General features: G+C 45.9%; 1 protein-coding gene across 2 annotated transcripts in view; it reads left to right on the forward strand.

Moving 5' to 3' along the window:
• ITSN2 (intersectin 2) overlaps positions 1 to 26,413 on the forward strand; it is a 1,173,023-nt gene that overhangs the window by 858,350 nt on the left and 288,260 nt on the right. For both annotated transcript variants that reach the window (XM_085610587.1, XM_085610588.1), the window contains one exon: positions 1,918 to 2,014. In XM_085610587.1, coding sequence (XP_085466713.1) covers positions 1,918 to 2,014 — 97 coding nt within the window. The remainder of the gene's footprint in view (positions 1 to 1,917; positions 2,015 to 26,413) is intronic.

The raw sequence follows: 26,413 nt of genomic DNA on the forward strand, positions 1-26,413 counted from the left end.
GGCGATGATGTGTTTTAGGTCTTGTACAAGATAGGCAGGGAGGGGATCTCTGGTATGGGAGGATGGTTTAAGCTTGGTGATGATGTTGAGGACATCTCGTTCTGAAACTGGACAAAAGTTATTCCAGGATGCATTGTTTTTTAGCTGGGGGATGGTGTAGTAGGGTTCAGAAGGGGTGACAACAGGGGGCGGGGGGGTGGGGGAGTTGGGAAGAGTCCGCGGGAGGGGGAGAGGTGGATGGAGACTTAGAGGGAAGTTAAGGAGGGGTGGTTGGCTATGCGGGAGGGGAGTTAAGACGAAGGATTGATCAATCTTAGTGATTTTATCCAAGAAGAAGCTAGCTATTTCTTCACAGCTCTGAGGAGGACAAGATTTGAGGGGGAAGGCTGTTGTCTCCATGTGTGTTCAGTCTGCCTAAGAACGCGTCTCTCATTGTTGAGGTCGGTATTGAACCAGGATTTGGAGGGGTTAAGTTTTTGCAGTTTTAATTTGGCTGGGGCAATTTGGTCAAGGACTTCGACTATGGATTTGTTGTAATGTTCTGTAAGGTCACTAGCACTTTGGGAGAGAGGAGTAAGCTGTAGATGTGCTTTAATCTTAGTCTCCAGTTGGCCTGGAGGAATAAGGTGAAGATTTCTGGTCAACTTCTTTTGTTTGATGGTATTTGTGGATTGGGGGAGTGGGGGGGGCACAAAGCTGTTGATTGTGAAGAGGATGAGGTGATGGTCGGACCAGCCAATGGGGATGATGGAAAGAGAAGCCAGTTCCTTGCTAGTGATGATAGCGTCAAGAGTGGCACCTTTGGAGTGTGTTGGAGAATGACAGAGATGTTTCAAGTCACTGATATCAAGTAAGTTATTGATGAGATTAACCGAGGGATGGTCATTTTTGTTCCAGTGGAGGTTAAAGTCTCCAAGGAAGAGGTTTCTAGATTTGGAAATCGATGATTGCGTAAGAAGATCGGACAATTCCTCCACAAAGGAAAGAGGGTCACCCAGGGGATGGTAGATGTTATGTAGGCGAATAGGGGGGGAACCCTGAACTAGAAGATCAGCACCAAGGTATTCAAAAGTAGTAAGGTCAGAGTGCTGGACAGGTAAGAGCTGAAGTTCTTCTTTATAGATTATGGCGAGGCCCCCTCCAATTTTATCAAGCCTGTCTTTTCTGAGGATGGAGTAACCGGGGGGAGAGCAGGTCAAGGATTGATGATGAGTGGGCATTGAGCCAGGTTTCCGTAAGAAAGGCGATGTCAATGCCTTCACTAAGGATAGTTTCAGCGATTTCTGTTCCATGACAGGCTGCCGATCGGCAGTTAACCAGCATGCAGTTGAGGGGTTTAGGGTCGCTTTCTTTTTGTGGGGGAACAGAAATGGATAGTGGTGAGTTGTTGTGGGGGTCTGGGCGAGACTGGGGAGGACGGGATCCTACTTGTCCCCAAGATCACAGGGATAGATGAATGAGGTGAAAGGGTGTTCGTAATCGAGGTGATGAGGGGGTGGGCTTTATTGCGGTCAAGGAGGTGAGAGGAGGGAAGATGGCTCGGGGAGAGGGGTGGACTGAGTAAATAATTACTGCAAGGAGGTCTCGATGGAGAATTGCCGTAAGGAGAAATATTCCCTTGGTGATGGAGTGCGGGGCAAGTTTGTACAGAATCCAAGCGATAAGAATACCGCAGCGTATCCCTGAACTCCATCATAATCCTTTTGCGTCTTTGATTTTTATATTTGTTTTTAACGAATGCTCATAATTTCATGGCAGATGACTATAATATAGATCAATTTAATATACTTATATGGTAATTTGTTGGATCTTGCTAAGAAGGTCTATGCAAGTGTGGGTTTATTCTTGTCAGTTGCCTGTGACTATTCTGAATTTGATTTCCCAAATTCCTACTTACTACTTGTGCACTTATTGTAGGCGCGGGGGAAAAAGAGACAGAAAGGATGGTTTCCTGCTAACCATGTGAAAGTTTTGGGCCCCAGTACTGATAAGAATACTCCCAGTTTCTCTCCAGGTAAGAGTAAGCTTGTGTTTGTTTATAGTTTTTACAAATGTCACTGTTTATTTTCGAAACTTCCACTCAAGATGTGTTTGCCCCAAGATACGCCCTGTACTGCAGTTAATCATGCATTATAAGTAAAATCAATTCCCTCTGTCTGAGTGCACTAATCAAGGTAACAAAGGATAGTTTTGTACATTTGTAATGCTAGTTAATTGTTGCTAATGCATAACTGCCAGAAAGTCGTTACTCGCTAGAATCAGTCGTGGAATCAGCTCCTCTGAAGGGGACAGAGAAAAAAACACTGGAAACCTTGACGTTCCTGTGACTTCTTCAAGGGAGAGTGGCAAAGCCTAGGCAAGGCCCGCTTAGACTCCTTCCACAACTTAGACTCACCAAAGATTTTCGTTCAAAAATGATCTCTTGCGGGACTGGCAACGAGAACGGGCATAGGACTGAGTCCTTCACATTGTGCGGGAGTGACCTTTACCTTATTTCCAGCACTGATTGGTGACTTAGAGCTTGGTTTTTCAGTCCCAGGTTACCTTCAGAGCAATAAGGGCACACTCCCTCAACGACTTGAAGCTCTGTCGCGAAGCTACACACCCAAGGCGTATCTCGTGAGATCCATCACAAGCATTTGTTTGTGACAATCCCTGCAAGACTTAAAGACTGTGGTTTTAGAAGGTGACATTTCCCTTCCATATAGGAGAATTTTGTGAGGAAAATCACTCCTCAACTCCTGAGAAAAAAAGGAGTTGGCTCTAGATTGCTGTATGAAGGTGCAGAAAGAAAGGTATTGCCATCAGCTCGCATGGGTAATGCCTATATACTGCTCCAGTCATCACTCCTGGAGCAGAACAGAGTCCACACAAAGTCGCACGATGCCACCTATCAGCACACAGGGGCTGTGCTGAAATCTTTTCCAGATCCAGTATGGTATCAAGGGATATTCTAAAGGAGAGGAATCTACTGTTAGCTAGAGTATCTACCTGAAAGGGCGTTACTGAAAGTAAGGTGTTTGTTATAGACAGTAGCCCTGGTCTTTGCTGGGCCACATATATGTCTAGGCTTGTTAGCCTATTTGGTTCTGGGTACAAAGACTTTCTTGCCTATGCCAACTGAAATGTTGTGGTCGTATATTTATAAGATGCAGATGACCCCCGGCCGGGTTATTCACCAGTGCACAGTAAGTATCCCCCCCCCCACTTGCAGATGTAGAATTGGAAGTACAGTATTGGCGAGGCATGAGCCTTTTCAATTTGGTGGCACTCCTGCTCTACTAAACAAAAGATCATTTACCTCACAAACAGCTATGGAGTGGTCTGTCCCTTCTGTGAGATGCCCTTTCAGAGTCTGTGGAACCCATATTACACCCAATATTGCTCTGAAAATGATTACCAACCATAGCTGTGCAAAAACAGTGAAGATCACCTGTAATGTTATGTTCAAGCAAGCTAGATCAGGCAAACGAAGAACGAGGCCAACTGGCTGACTGTAGTGAAGCAAAACACCTTGCAGCAGTGATAGCACAGTCAGAAAGATTGTCAACTATGACAGTAGAAGGAGCAAATAGATGTGACTGCACCAAAGCAAGCATTGTAATAAATTCAACTCAAGATGGCCATCAATCATAGTTCAAAAGAGTTTCCAAAATGCTCAACAGCCATTGATGAAAGGCGTTTCATTGTTGTTGTTCCAAGATGTGGGAGATAACATGAATTTTAATGCCAATACTCCCTCAAAAGGCTACTTAATAAGGAGCTATATAAGGGAGCGGGCCTAAGCTCACAAAAACAAGGCTTTGTCACATAAGAGAGCTGGCATTTTAATGAATAAACATTCATAACAAGCAACAACATTTTGAGCATAGGATTAAGCAAAGGACAACTGTGCTTCACGTAGTACTTAAAAAGTGCACAATCTACACCTGGAAAATTACTTACTCCTAGTAGTGTTTTATGGCAAGGCACACAAACACAATGTTGCTATGTGCAAGCAAATGTCACCACTGGTGTAGCATTGAAGTGGAAACCAGCACTTTGCAATGTCTCTTTGATGATCCAATGGCTCATTTCATATAAATATATCATCCTCATCATTGGCCCATTACAAGGCAAGAACTGGGCAACACTCCCCCACCCCCGAACCATCCTGATCTGTGTACTTTTGATCCCACATTTACTATTGTAAGAACAGTCAGCCTGCAAGTCTTCGTTAGTCTCATCAGACATCACACATCACACAAAGCATCCATTCTTGTCCCACGGATGATGAACACAGGTGACCCTAGTTAAGAGGGTTGTAAGGGCATTATACTGAAAAACGGTAGTAGGTAGACTGTCTAAAGTTATAAACAATTAACAGAGAGGGAGAGATAGTTTTCTCTGTACAATGTCTGGCTACCCTATTTTGGTTGTGTGAGAAAAATACTGCCACTCTTTTGGCATGCAGTTTCCTTACTGATGTCCTTGAATTTATCAAACGGGGGATAACCACCTGATTAAAACAAGTTCATTTGGCAAAACACACAAGATGTAAGCTTCTAAACCAACAGTCAAATTGGATAGAGACATCTAGCTGCGGATTCCTTATCTTAGAATCCTCCCTAGGCACCAGACTGGATCTGGACATTTTTTCAGCAGTACATCTGCGTGTCGACAGAAGGCATTGATTGACTTCACAGCAACGTCGTCTCCCTAATGTGACGTCAACTGAGTCTATATAAGCCCTCCCCTGATGCGTTGACGTCAGTTCCTTCATTTCCACACTAGCAACGCGGATCCACACTGCAGTTTTTCCTGCCGTTTTTCAGTCTACTTGACTTTTTTTCATTGACGGAGCAGTGTTCTCTTTTTTCTCCCTTCTTCAATGTCCTCGGGTCTCAAGCCTTGTGAGTCCTGTGGATGACAGATGTCTGCCACGGACCCTCACTCGGTTTGCATGCAATGCCTGGGTGAGCACCATGATTCTGAAGAGTGGGACTCCTGTCGCCAGCTTCGACCGAAAGCATGCAGGGAACGTCGCATGAAGTCTTCTCATCCTCCACATTCCCATACGCGCTCCATGGACCGACAGTGCATACGGAGGAGCTATTTCCGCGGGCATCATTCTCCTTCGATGTCTGGAGGTAAGTCTTGGTGTCGGCTGTCGAAGTCGCAGCGGCTCCCACCTTCGTCACCTGCCACTGGTCCCCACTCTTCTGTTGAAGTGTCAGGACATGGATCCGACCCACTTTTCCCCACCAGCTTGGGGCCGGGGCGCCGTTGACCTAGATGAGCCAATATTCTCAAACTCTTCATTGTGTTCTTGGATCCTCACCTCCCTCTGAAGCGTCCTTGGGCCCACGGAAGTACATGAGGTCGTGCCAGTGACCCCACTGGCGGGTTTTCCCCCGGCTTCAGGGAGGCCTCCTATGCCTGAAATCTTGGCGACGCTGGTGCAGAGCCTGTCGAGGCTCCCACCTTCGACTCTTGCTTATGGTCTGTCGACTTTGATGTCAGCATCGGACTCCTGTCTGCCGGCCCCCATAGTGGTGCCGTTAACGCCGAACGATGCTCCTTCCAACATCAAGGCATCACTTTCTCGTTGTCGACTGGCTTTGGTTATGGCGTTGGATGCAGCGCTGAGGGAGCTAACCGTCTCAGACTCCCTTTCTCTGGTTTTACCTTCTGAGGACCATGGTTGTGGAAGTACTACAGATGGTGTGTTGTGTCCCTCCTCCCATTTTGGAGATGGCTCCAACCCTTATGCAGTCGAACTGGTTAGTTGACTTGGGTGACATCAGTATCTTGGAATCTTCTGCAGCCTCCAGTCGCCTCCTGGTTTTGGTTCGCAGGTGAGTTCCACTCTGGCGGATATACTCAATCGAGTTTTGGTTGTACTGGATTTACAACTTTCTTCTGTGGAATTGTCAACAAACCCTTTACTTGGCGTTCTACATCATGACCAGTCTAACGTTGAGCCTCTTCATCCTTATTGTGACTGTCTTTTCAATATCCTACTGTGTGCTTGGGCTAAACCTGAAACAGGGCCCCCTGAGGATCGCTCTATTTCTAACCAGCATTGCCTGGACCCAGGGAATCCCCCCAGTCTCCTTGGACATCCCTCTACTAGGAGCTTTGCGGTTCAGGCTGCCATGGCCACCCAAAATACTGATTTTCTCCCTCATGTCCCTCCGGGGAGAGCGGCCAGGAAATTCAACGCTTGTGGTAGGTGTATTTTCTCTTCTTCTATCGCTGCCCTGAGCTTTCTGAACACTTCTTGTGTCCTTGCCTGCTTCTGCCATTCCTTGTGATACTCAGTGGACCGCCTCTTGCCCTCCCTTCCGGATGAAGCCAGGAATGCTGTTGTTTCCCCTGGTACATGATGGGCAGCAAGCTGCCACTCTTACCATCCGCTGTGGTACGGATACCACGATTCTGTTGGTCAGGCTATGGCCTCTTCCATAGCTCTGCGTCGGCATGCATGGTTGCGTGCTTCCAGATTTTTGGAGGCCGTGCAAACTAATTTACTTGACATGCCTTTTGATTGGAGCACATTCTGACTTAGCCTTATGCCGGTTCAGAGATAGTCGTGGTGGTGCTGCTGAGTCTTAATAATTTGTTGTACTAAAGTTGTCAGGGATCGTTTGTTTCTCCTTTTATTGACTCTTGTCTACCTTCATAGGGCAGAGTACTCTCTCTCTTCCAGGGTTACACCCGGTGTGGTGTTCCTGCTTTCTGCAGGTACTTTTCTTCTTAATTATGATGTCAATGACGGGTTTCATTTCCAACCACCTGGAACACATCTTTCTTTGCGGCCTCGTGGGAGTCTGTTCTTTTGGTTTCATTTTGCCTCTTGATTTTTCCTACCTGAATGCTTACTCTGTCTTGGGTTTTCTGTTACGTTGTGCAGATCCACTGTAGCCTTCATCTCTGTTTTCGGGGACCTTATTTTGTATGTCCTAGAGGTGTTTTATTAGCTGGCTATACACTTTTTCTATGATTGGAGGTCCCTTTTTTTAAATCTGTTTCTCAGGATAGTTTCCTTGAACATCGGTGGGTGCTCTTTATTTGTTGTATGTGTTTGCTGCGGCTGATTCACACTGTGTATGCTCCTTCCATTGGTTTTGAGCCTGGATTCTATGGGCTATTGTCCCTGGTACCTTTGCATTCCTTGATCGTAGGTTGCATCCCTTTTTGGGACTGGCTCTTTACTGATTCTATACTTAGTTTCTCACTTGCCTGTAGCTTTCTACTCTCTGCAGGGTTTCCATAGTCCTTCTTGGAGATCAGTCCTTCAGTGCGCATCTTGCTTCACCTGTCATCTTTCGGATGGTCTCGTCCCTTCTATTTTGGATTCTTTGGTGAGGTCAATTCCAGCCCCTCCTCTAAGGATTGTATTGCTTGGGTATCTGATTCTAAGATAAGGAATCTGCGGCTTGATGTCTCTATCAGATGGACAAGTTACTTACTTTCGGTAACGCCTTATCTGGTAGAGAAAAGATATAGCCGCTGATTCCTTATTGACCCACCCATCCACACCATTCAGTGACCTGAGGACCCTGTGGTCTCCTAGATCCCCGATGTGCTTTCTACTGCAAATCTTTCAATCTGTGCGTGTTGATACACGATTTTTCCCTTTGGGGCGCACTGTTTTTCTAAGTGGATCTGCGTTGTTGGCGCGGAAATGGTCACAAAAGAAACTGCCACCTTGTCTTGGGAGGGATTATATGGACTCTTTTGACGTCACATATCGGAGACGACGTTACTGCAGAGTCGATCGACACCCTCTACCGATGTGCAGAGGTACTGCTGAAAAAATTCCCTGGGCCAGTCTAGGGCCTGGGGAGGATTCTAAGATAAGGAATCTGCGGATACATGTCTCTAACATATAAGGCATTACCAAAGGTAAGTGGCGTGTCCTTGATGTTTTCTCTCAGGAACATCCCACCTTGCTCTTCCTCATCTACAAGTTGATATAGGGAAACCATCTTCACTTGAGCTTCTTGTGGTCTGTCAGTGAAAGACAACTACCCATTAATCTGTTGGCAATCAGAGTTATTAAATGTACTTCCATTCTATTTTAAATCCCCAGTGGGAAAGTAAGAATGTGCGGGTCAGGATGGAAAACTGTATGGCAATGCATTGTGTCAACAAGAGTGAGTTCATCAGTCTTGTGTCTGACATATAAGTGCAAGTAAGGCCTCAGAGCAAAATCTGCAAAAAAATTGTGAACTGTATCAATAGTTGTAGGCTGCTATGGTCCATATAGGTCTCTAGCCAAGGACCTTTCTTGATATTTGAACACCTTTTGCCTCAAGGATCTCCCCTCCACTGGGAGTTCTAAAAAGACAGGACATCCTCTCTTTAAACAAGGGGGGATGTTACCAGATGAACATATTCTGTTTATTTATTTCTGTTTTTGGAGGCTTAAAAATTGAGTTGTAGATAGAGGGAGCATTATGGTGAGGTTTCTGAAGTCCTTCTCATCAAACCACCTATTCTAGCAGATGGTTGCAGTTATGCTTGTTGTGTGCAATTCAAATGAGGACACAGTTTTCTTGGCCCAATCCTACATACTTGCATGTCCAACCCCCTTCCTTCAGGCTAATTGTATCTCTATGAGCAGGACCAGAGTGTATTTGTATCCACCATGTGGATGATTCTTGGTATCATTTTTCAGCTACCAAGAAGTGTACACTATGCCAGTTTCCTCTGATAGCTTTGGTTCTTCCTCCTGAAGTTTGTGGTATTATTCTGGCAGCTAGCCATCCCTCCACTAAGTCAGTTTACGCCTGCAGATGACAAACAATTTGTAAATATTGTAGAGAACGGTGTATTAACTCTTTGTCTGCCTTCCTTTCTGATATTCTCCTTTTTATCCGGTCTCTTTCCCAGCAGGGCTCTGCTCTGAAGGGCTACCTTTCTGCCCTTTCTGCTTTTCTATGGTGCTAAGGTTTCTGAAGGGGCTCACTCATTTGTTTCCCCCTTTTCCTTTCATCATGCCTCAGTGGGACCTCTAATATGTGCATCAGTCGAGCCGCAGCAAAATTGCCCCCACCGTCTGCTCACCATCAAGACTGCCTTTTTAGTGGCAATAACCTCTGCCAGGAGAGTGAGTGAGCTGCAAGCTCCTATCAGCCTCCTTAGCTGATTGTCTTTCCAGACAAGGAAGTGCTCTGCACTCCGCTTCTTTTTTGTCTAAAGTTGTGACACCTTTCAATATAGGGCAATCTGTCACCTTGCCCACCTTCTATGCTGCTCCGTATCGTTCCAAGGAAGAGGAACATCTCCACTGCCTGGACCCAAAAAGAGCATTATCGTTTGACCTTGGGTGCAATAAAGAGTTCCGGGTGGATGACCAACTCTTTGTGGGTTACGTCGGAGCAAGGAAGGGACGTGCTGTATAGAATAGGACCATATCACAATGGGTTATCCTCTGCATTAAGATTTGTTACGCTTTGGCAAAGAAACAACTTCCTGAAGGCCTCAGAGCTCATTCTACCAGACCTAAGGCAGCCACCACGGCTCTGCAGCTTCGTGTTCCGGTTCTTGACATCTGGCAGGCGGCTACATGGTCATCCCGGCACACGTTTGACAAGCATTATTGCCTGGACAATGTGGTCTGTAGGGAGCGCCTCTTTGACAGTTCTGTCCTACAGGACTTTCTGGTTTAAAACTTTTCACAGTCCCTCCTCTGGGGATGGTATTGCTTTGGCATCTGTTCACAGGTAAGGTATCTGCTGCAAGGTGTTTCTATCAGCTGGAGAAGTTACTTACCTTTGGTAACGCCTTCTCTGGTATAGACATGATATAGCCGCAGATTCCTTACCAACTCACCCATCCTTCCCGCACTGCGGATCAGTTATTCATGTAAGGGCTGGTCCCCTTCAGGAGCCTAGTTGTTTAAACACACCACTGTCAGCCTACTTTATGGCTCTGCTCTTCTGGCGTTAAAAGGCATGAAAAGTACTGATGTCAGCTCACCGAGGTGGCACCTATATAGACTATGCGGACGTCCCGACAATGAACTTAACGTCATACAATGTCAGGCCGAGTAGACTGACTCCACCTACAAGCGTGCAGGGGTACTGCTAAGAAAAATCTTCCGGATCCAACCTGACACCTGGAAGTTCACAGGTAAGGAATTTGCGGCTAGAACATGTCTCTACCAGATAAGGCGTTACTGAACGTAAGTAACTTGTCCTTATATTAACAAAAATAAGCAGCAGAAGAATTAGGCTGACTTTTGATCTCTGTCTTTGAAGCACACCAAATGTGTCAAGATAAATACAGAATTAAAAGGCATCTTTATTTGTTGCGTTAAACTTTCCCAACCCACCATGAATCTGTTTTCAACCCACATATTGGGTCACGACCCTCAGTTTGGGAAACAATGTATTAGAGACTTGCATTCAACATAGCCAACTAATTCACACGCTGACTAATTTACACATATGAATGCTTGCATTGCAACACCCAAGTCCATGGTACCTCACCTCAAGGCCTGTCACACATACAACTTCGTCATTCATATAAGAAAAGCATGCATACACAACAGTTTGTGTATTCCAATTAGGTAACACTTATTTGTTTTTTACTGAACCCATGGGATATTTTGGGTTTGAAAAGGTCCTATTCTACATGCAGGACGTCACTAAATTTATCGATGTCTGTGCAGTGCAGAATGATACCCAATAGTGGTTGTTCAACCACTTTTGAATCCAATCTGACACCTGGGAATATTTGAGTGTATCCATAAAAGGAGCTACCTGTATACCTAAGAAGGACAGGGTATATAATATTATATGCGCAAAAAAAGTCCTACCATGTATCGTTGAAAATAGAACAAGAGTTTAAAGAAATTGTTAGGCGATATTGTTGAGTACTATCAATTATTGAAAATTACCCATCATTTTTTCAAGGAGACGGTGTTTGTTGCACATATTTTATTAAAACAATTATAAATTACAATCATAAAGTATATACAAAAGGTCTGCATAAAACAATCGTGCTCTATGACTGAGGTCATAACACTGTGCAATTGATCAGATTGTATCCGGAGATTTTCAAGCAGTAGCACCTGTGTGCCACTAGGTGGCAGCCTGTGGCTGTGGAGTGACCACACCGCACTGCTGGAGCAGAGGCACCTATATATGTGCCACCCCTACTCGTTAAAGTCAGTTTCTTTCTTTCTGCACCGTACAATGCAGATATAAAGCTCTGCTGCCAGTTTCTTGGTCTTCGTAAACAGTGTTCTAAGGAAGAAATGTTTTTCCCTAAAAAGACAGGGTTCATGCACATGCCTGTCACATAGCCCACAATTTGACCTCTGGTGGCTGGGCTTCTGTCACAACTCTTAAAGTCATGAAATAAGCGCATGCTCACGCACCCGAAATTGATCAGAGAGCGAGAGGTAGAACTTTACATTACGGAGGGTAAAAAGCGACGCCTAAAGCAACAGTCCCACTTCCGATCCAGGTTGTGGGGTTGCTATCACTTCGGATCGTGAGGCCGATTCAGTGATAAATCTCGGTCCATCCAAACTCATCAGATAAGCCAAATCCAAAGCGCTTCCCAGCATCAAGAAGGTCAAGTGTGATTCGACTCTCGTCTCACCACTTAGTCGTCGAGAAGCCACACAATGAGGACTCCAAAAGGCCTTATTCTCCAGTTTCTACTGACTCCGAACCCACTCCTCGGTTGGTCAAAGCAACACTAAACTGACATCTGCCCACGCCCATGCCATTATTAAGGCACACCAATTGAACGGGATTCTCAGCCTTTTCCACACCACCAGTACGATCAGAAGCTGGAGACCCTGATCAGCTCTGATTTGAATGCAGTCCTAGGTTTTTACACCATCTTCCACATGAATCTGATGATAATGAGGAAGTGGACAACTTAGCCCACCCCTCATTATACAGATGAAGGACTTTATTTCCAGAATGCAAGTGGGTTGTATACCTCTTCAGATATGGAGCTGAACTCACCTTCTGTTCCACCAATGGAATAAAGTGTTACTTGTGCAGTCCTGGTGCACACGGCAGTGGATGTCCATGACCCCCATCTGCCCACAGCTTAAAAAAAATCAGACTTGCTTACAGAAATCCTCCAATTAGTGCCAGCCTTCTTATATTCATTTTTACCCTTCAGTAACACACAATTACACTCTTATAGCCACTTGTGCAAAATCATGTCCGCCCCCTCAACATGCTCCAAGTGATTTGACCTGCAACTAGGTAACATAGACCAACTTCTGGTGACCCTGCATTTGTGACTCAACATCCAACACCAGAAAACCTGGTGGTGCAGGCATCATCCAGTACTGTAAAAGCAAATGCCTTTCCTTCCAACCCTCTAGGGAATCGAAGCTCATAGATGCTTTCTCTAAAAATATGTTCTTATCAACCAGCCTGGGCTTGCACTCTCTGAATGTGTTCTGCCTCTTTAATAGATAGGCCTAAACGCTGTTGGATATGGCCAGACATGCCAGAGGACCTTAGAGTGACTTTCTTTCGAACCATTTCTGGTGGGTAGGACTCAGCAAAGTATGTGTTGCATGCTGACCTAGATGTCGCAGACTCTGTGGGTTTTGCCATGGGCAGGAGTGTAATGCTCAAATGACATGCTTGGCAGCGTGCCACAGGATTTTCAGGCGATGTAAAGTCATCCCTGATGAACATGCCCATTGAAGGCTCTAGACTGTATGGGGAGAATGCTGATTTGGCACTTGAACGCTTAAAGGACAGCTATGCCATGACTCTCTTCTTAGGGATGCCCTATCCGGGCTGTCAATTTCACCAGTAGTAAAAGAAATTCAGAATTCAGGAGTTTTCACGAGGCCTGTCATAGAGATAGCTGCCGATGCAGCACCCAGCCTGAACCTTTCGTGGCCTCATGGGTCGTGGAGTCGGCAGGGTCCTTCACATCTACAGAGAGAGCAGTCATCCTCCTACACCCCTGCTGCAGTAGTCACCAAACAGCTGTGATTTCTCCTTCCACAGCCATAACCAGCCGGTAGGGGGAAGGATCCAATTTTTCCATCCCTGCTGGAAATCAGTCACGTCACATCTATGGGTATTACTAACCGTTCAGAGCAGCTACACCTTGCCGTTTATTACATTGCTCTCCATAAGATTCCCTCATTAGCAGGACATGATCCAACAGACCGTGCCACTTTTTTGATGCAAAAGGTCAGTTTTCTTCTAATCAAGGGTGCCATCAAGAGGGTACCGGAGGCCAAGATGGGCGAAGGGTTGGTACTTCCTTGTATCGGACAATGACAAAGGCCTCCAACTCATTCTAGACAGCTGAATGTCTTCTTTCCAAAATAAAATTCAAAATGCTCACTCTGGCTTATGTTCTTTTTTCTCTAGACCCAGATGACTGGTTGATGTCTTCAGATAAGGAGACACGTATTTTTATATACCGGTCCTGCAGTCCCACACATGCTACCTGCAGTTCATGGTGGGGTCTGACCACTTCCAATGTGCCATTCTAAGGGAAACATCCAGAACTACGTGGCCAAAGCCATGACTTAAGGAAGCCCACAAGCATAACCATGCTTGCTCGAACAATGAATTTGCCTTAACCAAGCATATGCGTGGCTAAGGCAAATGCGCTCTAGTGTTAAGACTTGCGTTGTACAGACTGTGTGGAACAGGCATGCGTGGTCAACGCATGCGTGCTTCCATCACACAACCGCCATTCTACACTTATCCATGGCCTTAGCTCTGCAGGTGTTCACAAAAGTGATTGTGGTAATCACAACCCATCTTCATTGGTCGAGGATATATGTATTTCCATACCTCGACGACTGGCTTCTCAAGGCAGGCTTGCTACCCTCAGTTGCAAATAATGTCTGGACGAAGGTCACTTTCTTAGCATCTATAGGGTTTTCAGTCAATAAACTGAAGTCTCACCTGATACCTAGGCAGAAGATTCCATTTATAGGGCTATCCCGAACACAGTGGCATTCAAGATCTTTCTACCACAGCAGCAAGTCCAGGACATTTAGTAAGTCAGCCCTAATTCTGATGGATACATCTGCCTGTGGATTCCTCATCTTATTACTCCATGCGCAGCATTCCAGGGAAACTTTTCTCCATAGCTCACCCATGTCGACAAAGATGTCACAATGGAACGTCTCCGCACGCTACACCGCGTGACGACATCGGAGCCATAAGAAGACCTGGTTGGCGTGCTGACGTCAGCAGAGCTCGAAAAATCAAACAATTCTCTCTAGACTGGCAGGTCTAGTAACTTCAAAATTCTACTGGACCAAAATGTAATGCACTTGACCTCTGTGAGCAAATGTGACAAGTTAACAAGATTTAAAGGCATTTTTATTGCTCTTTGTGAGCAATAAAGTTGCCTTTAAATCTTGCTATCTTGTCACATTTGCTCTGCTTTCAGAGACATAGATCAAATGTCAGTCTTCCTTCCTATACACCAGAAAGGGCGAGTAGGACCTAAAAATAGCTCGCCCAAATTAAAATAGGTTCGCAAATGCAAGCGGGCGCGTGGATTTTTCGAGCCCTGGTCAGTTCCCTTTTTTTGCACCGTCGACACGTAACGTTATTTTTCCAGGGCTCTTCATTTCTGGAGTTTCATTGTTGCAGGTTCTTCCTGAAATTATTATTGCTACCCAGAAAAAGTCCAGCTTTAAGCCTTGTTGGGAATGTGGGGTCATATGTCTATCTCTGCCCCCCTTGAGGATTGTCTATGGTGCCCCCATCGGACCTTGATGTCGAGGAGTGTTCATCATATAGCCGCATGAATCCAAAGACCTTGAAAAAGAGGGAGGCCAAGCTGTTCCTGGCCAGAGCGAAGAAGCAGAAAAGGGGCCAGAGGAGGACGAGATCCAAGTCCAAGTCACCGACTTTGCATACCTCGAAGTCGTCGAGGAAGCACAAGAAGAAGCGGCCCCATGGATCCTGAAACACCAAAGTCAGGGTCCCCGGTACTCCGACGTCACCGCAAGGACGAAGTCTCTAATTCCCCTTCGCCTCAGGTGACTCTGGCACACTCCCCGGCTCCGAGAGTCTCACCGGTGCCCAGAGAAGCGACGCCTTCTCCGACCACTCCGCACCCGGCTCCAATGTCTCTGGCTCCGCAACCAAAGCCAGTCACACTGCCACCTCAAGCGGTGTCTGAACTTGAGGTACCAGATCCATACCCACCCTTTCCGGCTCCAGGTACGGATCCTTTGCATTTTTCGAATGCGATGTTTGGCATGTTTGCCGGAGCGGCTAACCCTGCTGGTGTGCCTTTTGGCCCCATGGGACTGTTTTCATACTCTTTTGGAAGTTTGCCACCTCACTTAGCACAGGCACCTTTCATGCCAATGATCCTGGCAAGTTGGCCTCTCCCGACACCGAGGCACTTGATGCCGGTGCAATCCCTGGAAGGAAGAGTGCCTTTGGATGCGTCTTCTCTGGCGCCGTCTGGCTCCGGTCCGGCCCCGACTCGGCCTACCCAGCGCCTTCGACTATTCCTGTGGAGCCCCCATCAACGCCGGCCCGAAGTTTATGCGCCGCGTACGGCGATGCCGGTCTCTAGGATGAGGTCCAGAAGAGAGGCACAGAGGCTGCTGGAGAATATCAGAAGCAGCAGGAAGAGGCTGAAGACAGTGAAATTGTTGACCCTACACAGGAGGTTGAGGGACTGCAGGAGGCTAGTGGATTGGACACATCTCCTGAGGGGGAGCTCTCTTCACCGAAAGGCCTACCATCACAGGAGGTTTCCTCTTACCATTCTAAAATTAGGTAGCAGCTGATCTACTAGATATGCCGTTACCTACTGCAGATCTTAAGTCCAATATTTTAACAGAAGTTCTTCATTCTCCTTCTGCTTCGAAACCTCTGCCTCCATTTAATGAGGCTTTAACTGAGCTCATTTTAGAGCTGTGGCAGAAGCCAATGACTGCCTCTGCAGTGTCCACATTGGATGTAAGAAGATATAAGGCGGCTCCTGGAGATCATGCTTTCCTTTCCACACACACATCTCCTGAGAGCCTAGTAGTCCAGGCGTCATGCACTACTAAACAGTCTGCAGGCTCTTTCTTATCCACGCCTGCAGATAGAGTATCCAAGAGGATTTATTTATTTATTTGAAAAGTTTAATTTAGCGCTGGCTACACCCAGAGGTATCAGAGCGCTTTACATGAGTAGGTAGAATTGCTTCAAAACATAGTTACATAATAACAACAATTTCAGGTACATAGATTACTGGGGATACATGAGTAACAAAGGTATGGATCAGGTGTGGGGAAGAAAAAGCAGGCCAAGGGAGAGAGATTTGGGGGAGGGAGGGAGGGAGAAGAAGAGGAGGAAGAGTAAAGAGTGAGGGAGGAGGAAGGGAATACAACAGGTCGACGAGAAAATAAATAGTGTCTGACGATCAGGAGGATAGGTGCCAGCCAAGGGGGGGAACCAGAGCCAGACTCCTCAATAGTTGCATCACTCCATTCCACCTAGGGTAATCTATCACTTTGCCCACTTTTTATCCTCCACCTCACCCTTCTAAGGAGGAGGAGAGACTTTACCATCTGGACTTCAAGAGGGTGGTCAGCTTCTACCTGGACAGGACTAAAGACTTTAGGTTGGACGACCAGCTCTTCATTGGCTATGTTGGTAAAATGAATGGCAAGGCTGTCCGCAAGAGAGCACTGTCCAGGTAGATCATCCTCTGCAACAACATCTTCTACGCCTTAGCCAAGAATGAGCCTCCTGAAGGTATTCGAGCTCATTCCAACAGAGCGAAGTCTTCTTCTTCTGCTTTAGCTAGAGGTGTCACTGTTAGACATCTGCAGGGCGGCAACTTGGGACTCCCTCTACACTTTTGCGAAGCATTATTGCTTAGACTCGAAGGTGAGGAGGGAAAGCTGCTTGGCACGTTCTGTGCTGTAAGATTTTTTGGTATAGGTAGGCAGACACCCTCCTCTGAGAGCAGGACTGCTTGGGGATTCAATTCATAAGGTGAAGAATCCACAGGGAGATGTATCCATCAGAAGGACAAGTTACGTACATTCGGTAACGTTTCTTCTGGTGGATACAGTATCTGCCTGTAGATTTGTCACTGACCTCTCCGTTGCCTGCCTGTTTATACCAAAAAACAGTTGACACGTCATTCATGTAAATTTGAATATGGTTTATTTTAAATAATGTGATACTTGCCACTAGGAAATATCTATATTCCAGTTTCTTTCTTGTTTTCTGTATAATGTGTATACTTGTGGAAATGTTGTTGGTTCACCCGTTCACCTTTAAGGCACGGAAAAAATGGGTGGATCTGACTGCAGCACATCAACCGGTTCTTCTTATGGCTCCATTAACATTACGCAGAGTCGCGTGCGGAGCCGTTCCATTGTGATGTCCTCCTCGACGTGGGAGAGATATGGAGAAAAGTTTCAGTGGAATGCTGCACATGGGGTAATTCATAAGGTGAGGAATCCACCAGAAGAAATGTTACCTTAGGTAAGTAATTTGTTTGTTTTAGGCTCAATCCTGGTTCTCAGTGACAATGGTTCTGAAATTTCCTGGGTTCCTAGCCACGTGCAACCTCCTTCTCCTATGCACAAGATGGCATACGCTGGCCCTGCAGTGGAATCCACAAGTTAAAAAACTATTAAATTCAGTATAATTCGATGCTACATACTTTAAACAAATTCTGATTGAATTACATCCATAAGGGAGACATTATTATCATTTAGCGACAAGTATTGTTTGATATCACATGCAGGTAGACATAATTGAAGCCCTGGATTGAACATTCCGCAGTAATAACAGTGGATACTAATTATTAAAAACAGAAAAAATTAATTGATGAAGGAAATTTTTTTTTAAAACAGATTGCATATGGTAAAAAACTGAAATTAGCAAGGGGGAGAATAGTTAAAAGACTAGCAGTCTCACCCTGTTCAAGAGAATAGTCAAATGACTAGCAGTCTCAATCTAATCATCCACGCCCATCCTAGATACTTTGCAGTGGCAATTGAAATCCAAGGCAATGTGCTGGTGCATATAATACGTAAAGCAACAATGCTACTAATAGTTCCTAAATTTTTGCACATTGGGGAAAGCCATATACGCCGTGGTGCAGCATAAATTTTACAAGAAAACAGAAAATGACCAATAGTTTCATTATTTGTACCACAGACAGGGCAGACAGCACTAGTTCCCGCTTCCCACTTTGCTGTCAAAAATCTAAGGGGAAGTGCTCCAGCTCTCAGTTGAAAGAGGAGCTTCCTGTCTCTGGGCTTGGTTATAATATCCCAGTAAGGCTCAAGATGGGGATACATCTTGGCCTCTAGGAACTCTCTAGTCATATTACCAGTGCTGGAACTACACCAATTCCGCTGGGCAACCCTCTCCCAATAAATGGTCTTGAGCATACTTTTAGAAGGGAAGGTTGAACCTACAGGATCTTCCCAAAATGTACTCAAACCAAGCTCAAGCAAGGATGCCCTAAGCGCTTTTAACCAACCTATTTTGTGGTGGAGATCGGTTCTTATAATGTCTAGAAAGCCCCCTGCATAGTGAGAAAGCGCAGGCGTTGTCCATAACCTGCGCCAGTACAATATTGGGCGGAGCCGCGCCATATCTATAATGGCTCTTCTACCCAAATCATACTTAAGGGGCAACAGTGGAGTACTTTTGGGAACGCCTGTGATGGCCCTTAGGAATGTATTCTCTGAAAGTTGAAGAGCCGGCATTTTTTCAAACCCCCACAGCTCAGCGCCATAAAGTACAGAACCCAGAGCTTTAGCTTCATAGACCTGTAAAACGGGTTTCACAGGTTTAGTGAAGGATTTTCTGTGCTCTGAGCTGATTGCGCCTGCCAATTGCCTATGTTTGATTGTTGCAATTTCAATATGGTGCCGCCAGCTCTTCGCATTGGATATGTGCATACCCAAGTAAGTGAAATTGTTCACTACCTCCAGCGGGCGATTATTTAAGGTAATTTTTGTCTTGAAACTACGATGGGGGTTGAAAGTCATCAGCTTGGTTTTAGTAATATTTACCTCTAGGCCATACTCACTGCAAAATTGGTCAAAGATGGACAAAGCACACTGCAATCCACTTGGCGTTTTAGCTAGGATGAGTGTGTCATCAGCAAACATTAAAATAGGAATTTTAATACCATCTAAAAAAGGAGCATCCACTTGTGCAGAAGTCATACGTGTTACAACATCATTAATATAAAGTGTAAAAAGAACTGGGGCCATCGAACATCCCTGCCTAACGCCCCTCTCTACTGGGAAGTCTGAGGTAACCGAACCTATGCCACCCCACTGGATTTTTGCATAATTTGATTCGTGGAGTCTCATTATCATAGATAACAAATCGTTTGGGATGCCCTGCTTCTGTAGAACCGTCCACAGCTTTGATCGGGGGACTAGATCGAAAGCAGCCCGTAGATCGACAAAGGCCGCATACAGGCTTCCTTTGCCGAGCACTACCGTCCTCCATTGTATCATGGTGAAACGAAAGACCTAATCCACCGTGCTTGTGGATCGTCGAAAGCCAGCCTGGAAGGTTGAAAGGGCATTAGTCTCTTCCGCCCAATCCAGGAGCCTATTGACGATCACACGCCCCACTACCTTTTGGATGGTATCTATAAGGCTTATAGGCCGGTAATTACCTGGCAAAGATCGATCTCCTTTCTTGAAAACGGGGATGATTACTGCACCCTGCCAGGATTTTGGTACTGATGCACCCAGGGCAATAGCATTGATAAGATGGTGGATATATGAGCACCAGCGCTCTTTATCGTTAACGAATAGATCCGCTGGCACTCCATCAAGGCCGGGGGCACGTCCGCAGGCAACTGCATTAAGGGCCATCATGATTTCACTAGGGCAAAAAAGGTTTTCTTTTGGAAGGTCTACACTAATTGTCTCGTGCCGTTCTGTGGTGTTAAAAGCAGCATATTGGTTTTTGAAAAATTTTACCCATTCAGCTTCAGGGACATTGTTATGAGGGGACTCAGGACCTCCTGATTTTCCCCACCTAACAATGTACCAGAACAGCCGAGAATCCCTGCTATCGCTAGCTGCCTTTAGCTCAATCCAGTGTTGCTCATCCCAAGCTTGTTTAGCCTTAACGATACTAGTTTTATAATTTTTCCTGGCGGCTTGGATTAAAGCTGTTTGCCCTCCCTTGATAGCATTACCCAGAGCAAGTCTACACTCCCTGCATTCGTCATTGTACCATTTAGCTGGCTTTGGGACTCTATCACCTCTGTCCTTGACAGGCTTAAGGAAATATCCCTTAGTTGTGTCAAAAAGAGAATTATGAATTCCTTCAACCCTATCTAAGCCATTGCTAAGTGTGTTACAGTGCTCTAGGTCCAGTGTGGCTTGATCAACGTAGCTATTAATACTAACAATAGCCTGTTGATTAATTGCTACCTTTTCCCATCGTAATCTCCTCATGTTATTGGTAGGAACAGTCCGGGGTGGGACGAGCACAGGAAGCCCCACAGGCAAGCTAGTGTGAGACCACCACTTATGTGACAGGCACATGTGAGCAATAAAGTTGCCTTTAAATCTTGCTATCTTGTCACATTTGCTCTGCTTTCAGAGACATAGATCAAATGTCAGTCTTCCTTCCTATACACCAGAAAGGGCGAGTAGGACCTAAAAATAGCTCGCCCAAATTAAAATAGGTTCGCAAATGCAAGCGGGCGCGTGGATTTTTCGAGCCCTGGTCAGTTCCCTTTTTTTGCACCGTCGACACGTAACGTTATTTTTCCAGGGCTCTTCATTTCTGGAGTTTCATTGTTGCAGGTTCTTCCTGAAATTATTATTGCTACCCAGAAAAAGTCCAGCTTTAAGCCTTGTTGGGAATGTGGGGTCATATGTCTATCTCTGCCCCCCTTGAGGATTGTCTATGGTGCCCCCATCGGACCTTGATGTCGAGGAGTGTTCATCATATAGCCGCATGAATCCAAAGACCTTGAAAAAGAGGGAGGCCAAGCTGTTCCTGGCCAGAGCGAAGAAGCAGAAAAGGGGCCAGAGGAGGACGAGATCCAAGTCCAAGTCACCGACTTTGCATACCTCGAAGTCGTCGAGGAAGCACAAGAAGAAGCGGCCCCATGGATCCTGAAACACCAAAGTCAGGGTCCCCGGTACTCCGACGTCACCGCAAGGACGAAGTCTCTAATTCCCCTTCGCCTCAGGTGACTCTGGCACACTCCCCGGCTCCGAGAGTCTCACCGGTGCCCAGAGAAGCGACGCCTTCTCCGACCACTCCGCACCCGGCTCCAATGTCTCTGGCTCCGCAACCAAAGCCAGTCACACTGCCACCTCAAGCGGTGTCTGAACTTGAGGTACCAGATCCATACCCACCCTTTCCGGCTCCAGGTACGGATCCTTTGCATTTTTCGAATGCGATGTTTGGCATGTTTGCCGGAGCGGCTAACCCTGCTGGTGTGCCTTTTGGCCCCATGGGACTGTTTTCATACTCTTTTGGAAGTTTGCCACCTCACTTAGCACAGGCACCTTTCATGCCAATGATCCTGGCAAGTTGGCCTCTCCCGACACCGAGGCACTTGATGCCGGTGCAATCCCTGGAAGGAAGAGTGCCTTTGGATGCGTCTTCTCTGGCGCCGTCTGGCTCCGGTCCGGCCCCGACTCGGCCTACCCAGCGCCTTCGACTATTCCTGTGGAGCCCCCATCAACGCCGGCCCGAAGTTTATGCGCCGCGTACGGCGATGCCGGTCTCTAGGATGAGGTCCAGAAGAGAGGCACAGAGGCTGCTGGAGAATATCAGAAGCAGCAGGAAGAGGCTGAAGACAGTGAAATTGTTGACCCTACACAGGAGGTTGAGGGACTGCAGGAGGCTAGTGGATTGGACACATCTCCTGAGGGGGAGCTCTCTTCACCGAAAGGCCTACCATCACAGGAGGTTTCCTCTTACCATTCTAAAATTAGGTAGCAGCTGATCTACTAGATATGCCGTTACCTACTGCAGATCTTAAGTCCAATATTTTAACAGAAGTTCTTCATTCTCCTTCTGCTTCGAAACCTCTGCCTCCATTTAATGAGGCTTTAACTGAGCTCATTTTAGAGCTGTGGCAGAAGCCAATGACTGCCTCTGCAGTGTCCACATTGGATGTAAGAAGATATAAGGCGGCTCCTGGAGATCATGCTTTCCTTTCCACACACACATCTCCTGAGAGCCTAGTAGTCCAGGCGTCATGCACTACTAAACAGTCTGCAGGCTCTTTCTTATCCACGCCTGCAGATAGAGTATCCAAGAGGATTTATTTATTTATTTGAAAAGTTTAATTTAGCGCTGGCTACACCCAGAGGTATCAGAGCGCTTTACATGAGTAGGTAGAATTGCTTCAAAACATAGTTACATAATAACAACAATTTCAGGTACATAGATTACTGGGGATACATGAGTAACAAAGGTATGGATCAGGTGTGGGGAAGAAAAAGCAGGCCAAGGGAGAGAGATTTGGGGGAGGGAGGGAGGGAGAAGAAGAGGAGGAAGAGTAAAGAGTGAGGGAGGAGGAAGGGAATACAACAGGTCGACGAGAAAATAAATAGTGTCTGACGATCAGGAGGATAGGTGCCAGCCAAGGGGGGGAACCAGAGCCAGACTCCTCAATAGTTGCATCACTCCATTCCACCTAGGGTAATCTATCACTTTGCCCACTTTTTATCCTCCACCTCACCCTTCTAAGGAGGAGGAGAGACTTTACCATCTGGACTTCAAGAGGGTGGTCAGCTTCTACCTGGACAGGACTAAAGACTTTAGGTTGGACGACCAGCTCTTCATTGGCTATGTTGGTAAAATGAATGGCAAGGCTGTCCGCAAGAGAGCACTGTCCAGGTAGATCATCCTCTGCAACAACATCTTCTACGCCTTAGCCAAGAATGAGCCTCCTGAAGGTATTCGAGCTCATTCCAACAGAGCGAAGTCTTCTTCTTCTGCTTTAGCTAGAGGTGTCAGTGTTATACATCTGCAGGGCGGCAACTTGGGACTCCCTCTACACTTTCGCGAAGCATTATTGCTTAGACTCGAAGGTGAGGAGGGAAAGCTGCTTGGCACGTTCTGTGCTGTAAGATTTTTTGGTATAGGTAGGCAGACACCCTCCTCTGAGAGCAGGACTGCTTGGGGATTCAATTCATAAGGTGAAGAATCCACAGGGAGATGTATCCATCAGAAGGACAAGTTACGTACATTCGGTAACGTTTCTTCTGGTGGATACAGTATCTGCCTGTAGATTTGTCACTGACCTCTCCGTTGCCTGCCTGTTTATACCAAAAAACAGTTGACACGTCATTCATGTAAATTTGAATATGGTTTATTTTAAATAATGTGATACTTGCCACTAGGAAATATCTATATTCCAGTTTCTTTCTTGTTTTCTGTATAATGTGTATACTTGTGGAAATGTTGTTGGTTCACCCGTTCACCTTTAAGGCACGGAAAAAATGGGTGGATCTGACTGCAGCACATCAACCGGTTCTTCTTATGGCTCCATTAACATTACGCAGAGTCGCGTGCGGAGCCGTTCCATTGTGATGTCCTCCTCGACGTGGGAGAGATATGGAGAAAAGTTTCAGTGGAATGCTGCACATGGGGTAATTCATAAGGTGAGGAATCCACCAGAAGAAATGTTACCTTAGGTAAGTAATTTGTTTGTTTTAGGCTCAATCCTGGTTCTCAGTGACAATGGTTCTGAAATTTCCTGGGTTCCTAGCCACGTGCAACCTCCTTCTCCTATGCACAAGATGGCATACGCTGGCCCTGCAGTGGAATCCACAAGTTAAAAAACTATTAAATTCAGTATAATTCGATGCTACATACTTTAAACAAATTCTGATTGAATTACATCCATAAGGGAGACATTATTATCATTTAGCGACAAGTATTGTTTGATATCACATGCAGGTAGACATAATTGAAGCCCTGGATTGAACATTCCGCAGTAATAACAGTGGATACTAATTATTAAAAACAGAAAAAATTAATTGATGAAGGAAATTTTTTTTTAAAACAGATTGCATATGGTAAAAAACTGAAATTAGCAAGGGGGAGAATAGTTAAAAGACTAGCAGTCTCACCCTGTTCAAGAGAATAGTCAAATGACTAGCAGTCTCAATCTAATCATCCACGCCCATCCTAGATACTTTGCAGTGGCAATTGAAATCCAAGGCAATGTGCTGGTGCATATAATACGTAAAGCAACAATGCTACTAATAGTTCCTAAATTTTTGCACATTGGGGAAAGCCATATACGCCGTGGTGCAGCATAAATTTTACAAGAAAACAGAAAATGACCAATAGTTTCATTATTTGTACCACAGACAGGGCAGACAGCACTAGTTCCCGCTTCCCACTTTGCTGTCAAAAATCTAAGGGGAAGTGCTCCAGCTCTCAGTTGAAAGAGGAGCTTCCTGTCTCTGGGCTTGGTTATAATATCCCAGTAGGGTTCAAGATGGGGATACATCTTGGCCTCTAGGAACTCTCTAGTCATATTACCAGTGCTGGAACTACACCAATTCCGCTGGGCAACCCTCTCCCAATAAATGGTCTTGAGCATACTTTTAGAAGGGAAGGTTGAACCTACAGGATCTTCCCAAAATGTACTCAAACCAAGCTCAAGCAAGGATGCCCTAAGCGCTTTTAACCAACCTATTTTGTGGTGGAGATCGGTTCTTATAATGTCTAGAAAGCCCCCTGCATAGTGAGAAAGCGCAGGCGTTGTCCATAACCTGCGCCAGTACAATATTGGGCGGAGCCGCGCCATATCTATAATGGCTCTTCTACCCAAATCATACTTAAGGGGCAACAGTGGAGTACTTTTGGGAACGCCTGTGATGGCCCTTAGGAATGTATTCTCTGAAAGTTGAAGAGCCGGCATTTTTTCAAACCCCCACAGCTCAGCGCCATAAAGTACAGAACCCAGAGCTTTAGCTTCATAGACCTGTAAAACGGGTTTCACAGGTTTAGTGAAGGATTTTCTGTGCTCTGAGCTGATTGCGCCTGCCAATTGCCTATGTTTGATTGTTGCAATTTCAATATGGAGCCGCCAGCTCTTCGCATTGGATATGTGCATACCCAAGTAAGTGAAATTGTTCACTACCTCCAGCGGGCGATTATTTAAGGTAATTTTTGTCTTGAAACTACGATGGGGGTTGAAAGTCATCAGCTTGGTTTTAGTAATATTTACCTCTAGGCCATACTCACTGCAAAATTGGTCAAAGATGGACAAAGCACACTGCAATCCACTTGGCGTTTTAGCTAGGATGAGTGTGTCATCAGCAAACATTAAAATAGGAATTTTAATACCATCTAAAAAAGGAGCATCCACTTGTGCAGAAGTCATACGTGTTACAACATCATTAATATAAAGTGTAAAAAGAACTGGGGCCATCGAACATCCCTGCCTAACGCCCCTCTCTACTGGGAAGTCTGAGGTAACCGAACCTATGCCACCCCACTGGATTTTTGCATAATTTGATTCGTGGAGTCTCATTATCATAGATAACAAATCGTTTGGGATGCCCTGCTTCTGTAGAACCGTCCACAGCTTTGATCGGGGGACTAGATCGAAAGCAGCCCGTAGATCGACAAAGGCCGCATACAGGCTTCCTTTGCCGAGCACTACCGTCCTCCATTGTATCATGGTGAAACGAAAGACCTGATCCACCGTGCTTGTGGATCGTCGAAAGCCAGCCTGGAAGGTTGAAAGGGCATTAGTCTCTTCCGCCCAATCCAGGAGCCTATTGACGATCACACGCCCCACTACCTTTTGGATGGTATCTATAAGGCTTATAGGCCGGTAATTACCTGGCAAAGATCGATCTCCTTTCTTGAAAACGGGGATGATTACTGCACCCTGCCAGGATTTTGGTACTGATGCACCCAGGGCAATAGCATTGATAAGATGGTGGATATATGAGCACCAGCGCTCTTTATCGTTAACGAATAGATCCGCTGGCACTCCATCAAGGCCGGGGGCACGTCCGCAGGCAACTGCATTAAGGGCCATCATGATTTCACTAGGGCAAAAAAGGTTTTCTTTTGGAAGGTCTACACTAATTGTCTCGTGCCGTTCTGTGGTGTTAAAAGCAGCATATTGGTTTTTGAAAAATTTTACCCATTCAGCTTCAGGGACATTGTTATGAGGGGACTCAGGACCTCCTGATTTTCCCCACCTAACAATGTACCAGAACAGCCGAGAATCCCTGCTATCGCTAGCTGCCTTTAGCTCAATCCAGTGTTGCTCATCCCAAGCTTGTTTAGCCTTAACGATACTAGTTTTATAATTTTTCCTGGCGGCTTGGATTAAAGCTGTTTGCCCTCCCTTGATAGCATTACCCAGAGCAAGTCTACACTCCCTGCATTCGTCATTGTACCATTTAGCTGGCTTTGGGACTCTATCACCTCTGTCCTTGACAGGC

This window comes from Triturus cristatus, chromosome 6 (genome assembly GCF_964204655.1).
Source record: "Triturus cristatus chromosome 6, aTriCri1.1, whole genome shotgun sequence".
NCBI lineage: Eukaryota > Metazoa > Chordata > Amphibia > Caudata > Salamandridae > Triturus > Triturus cristatus.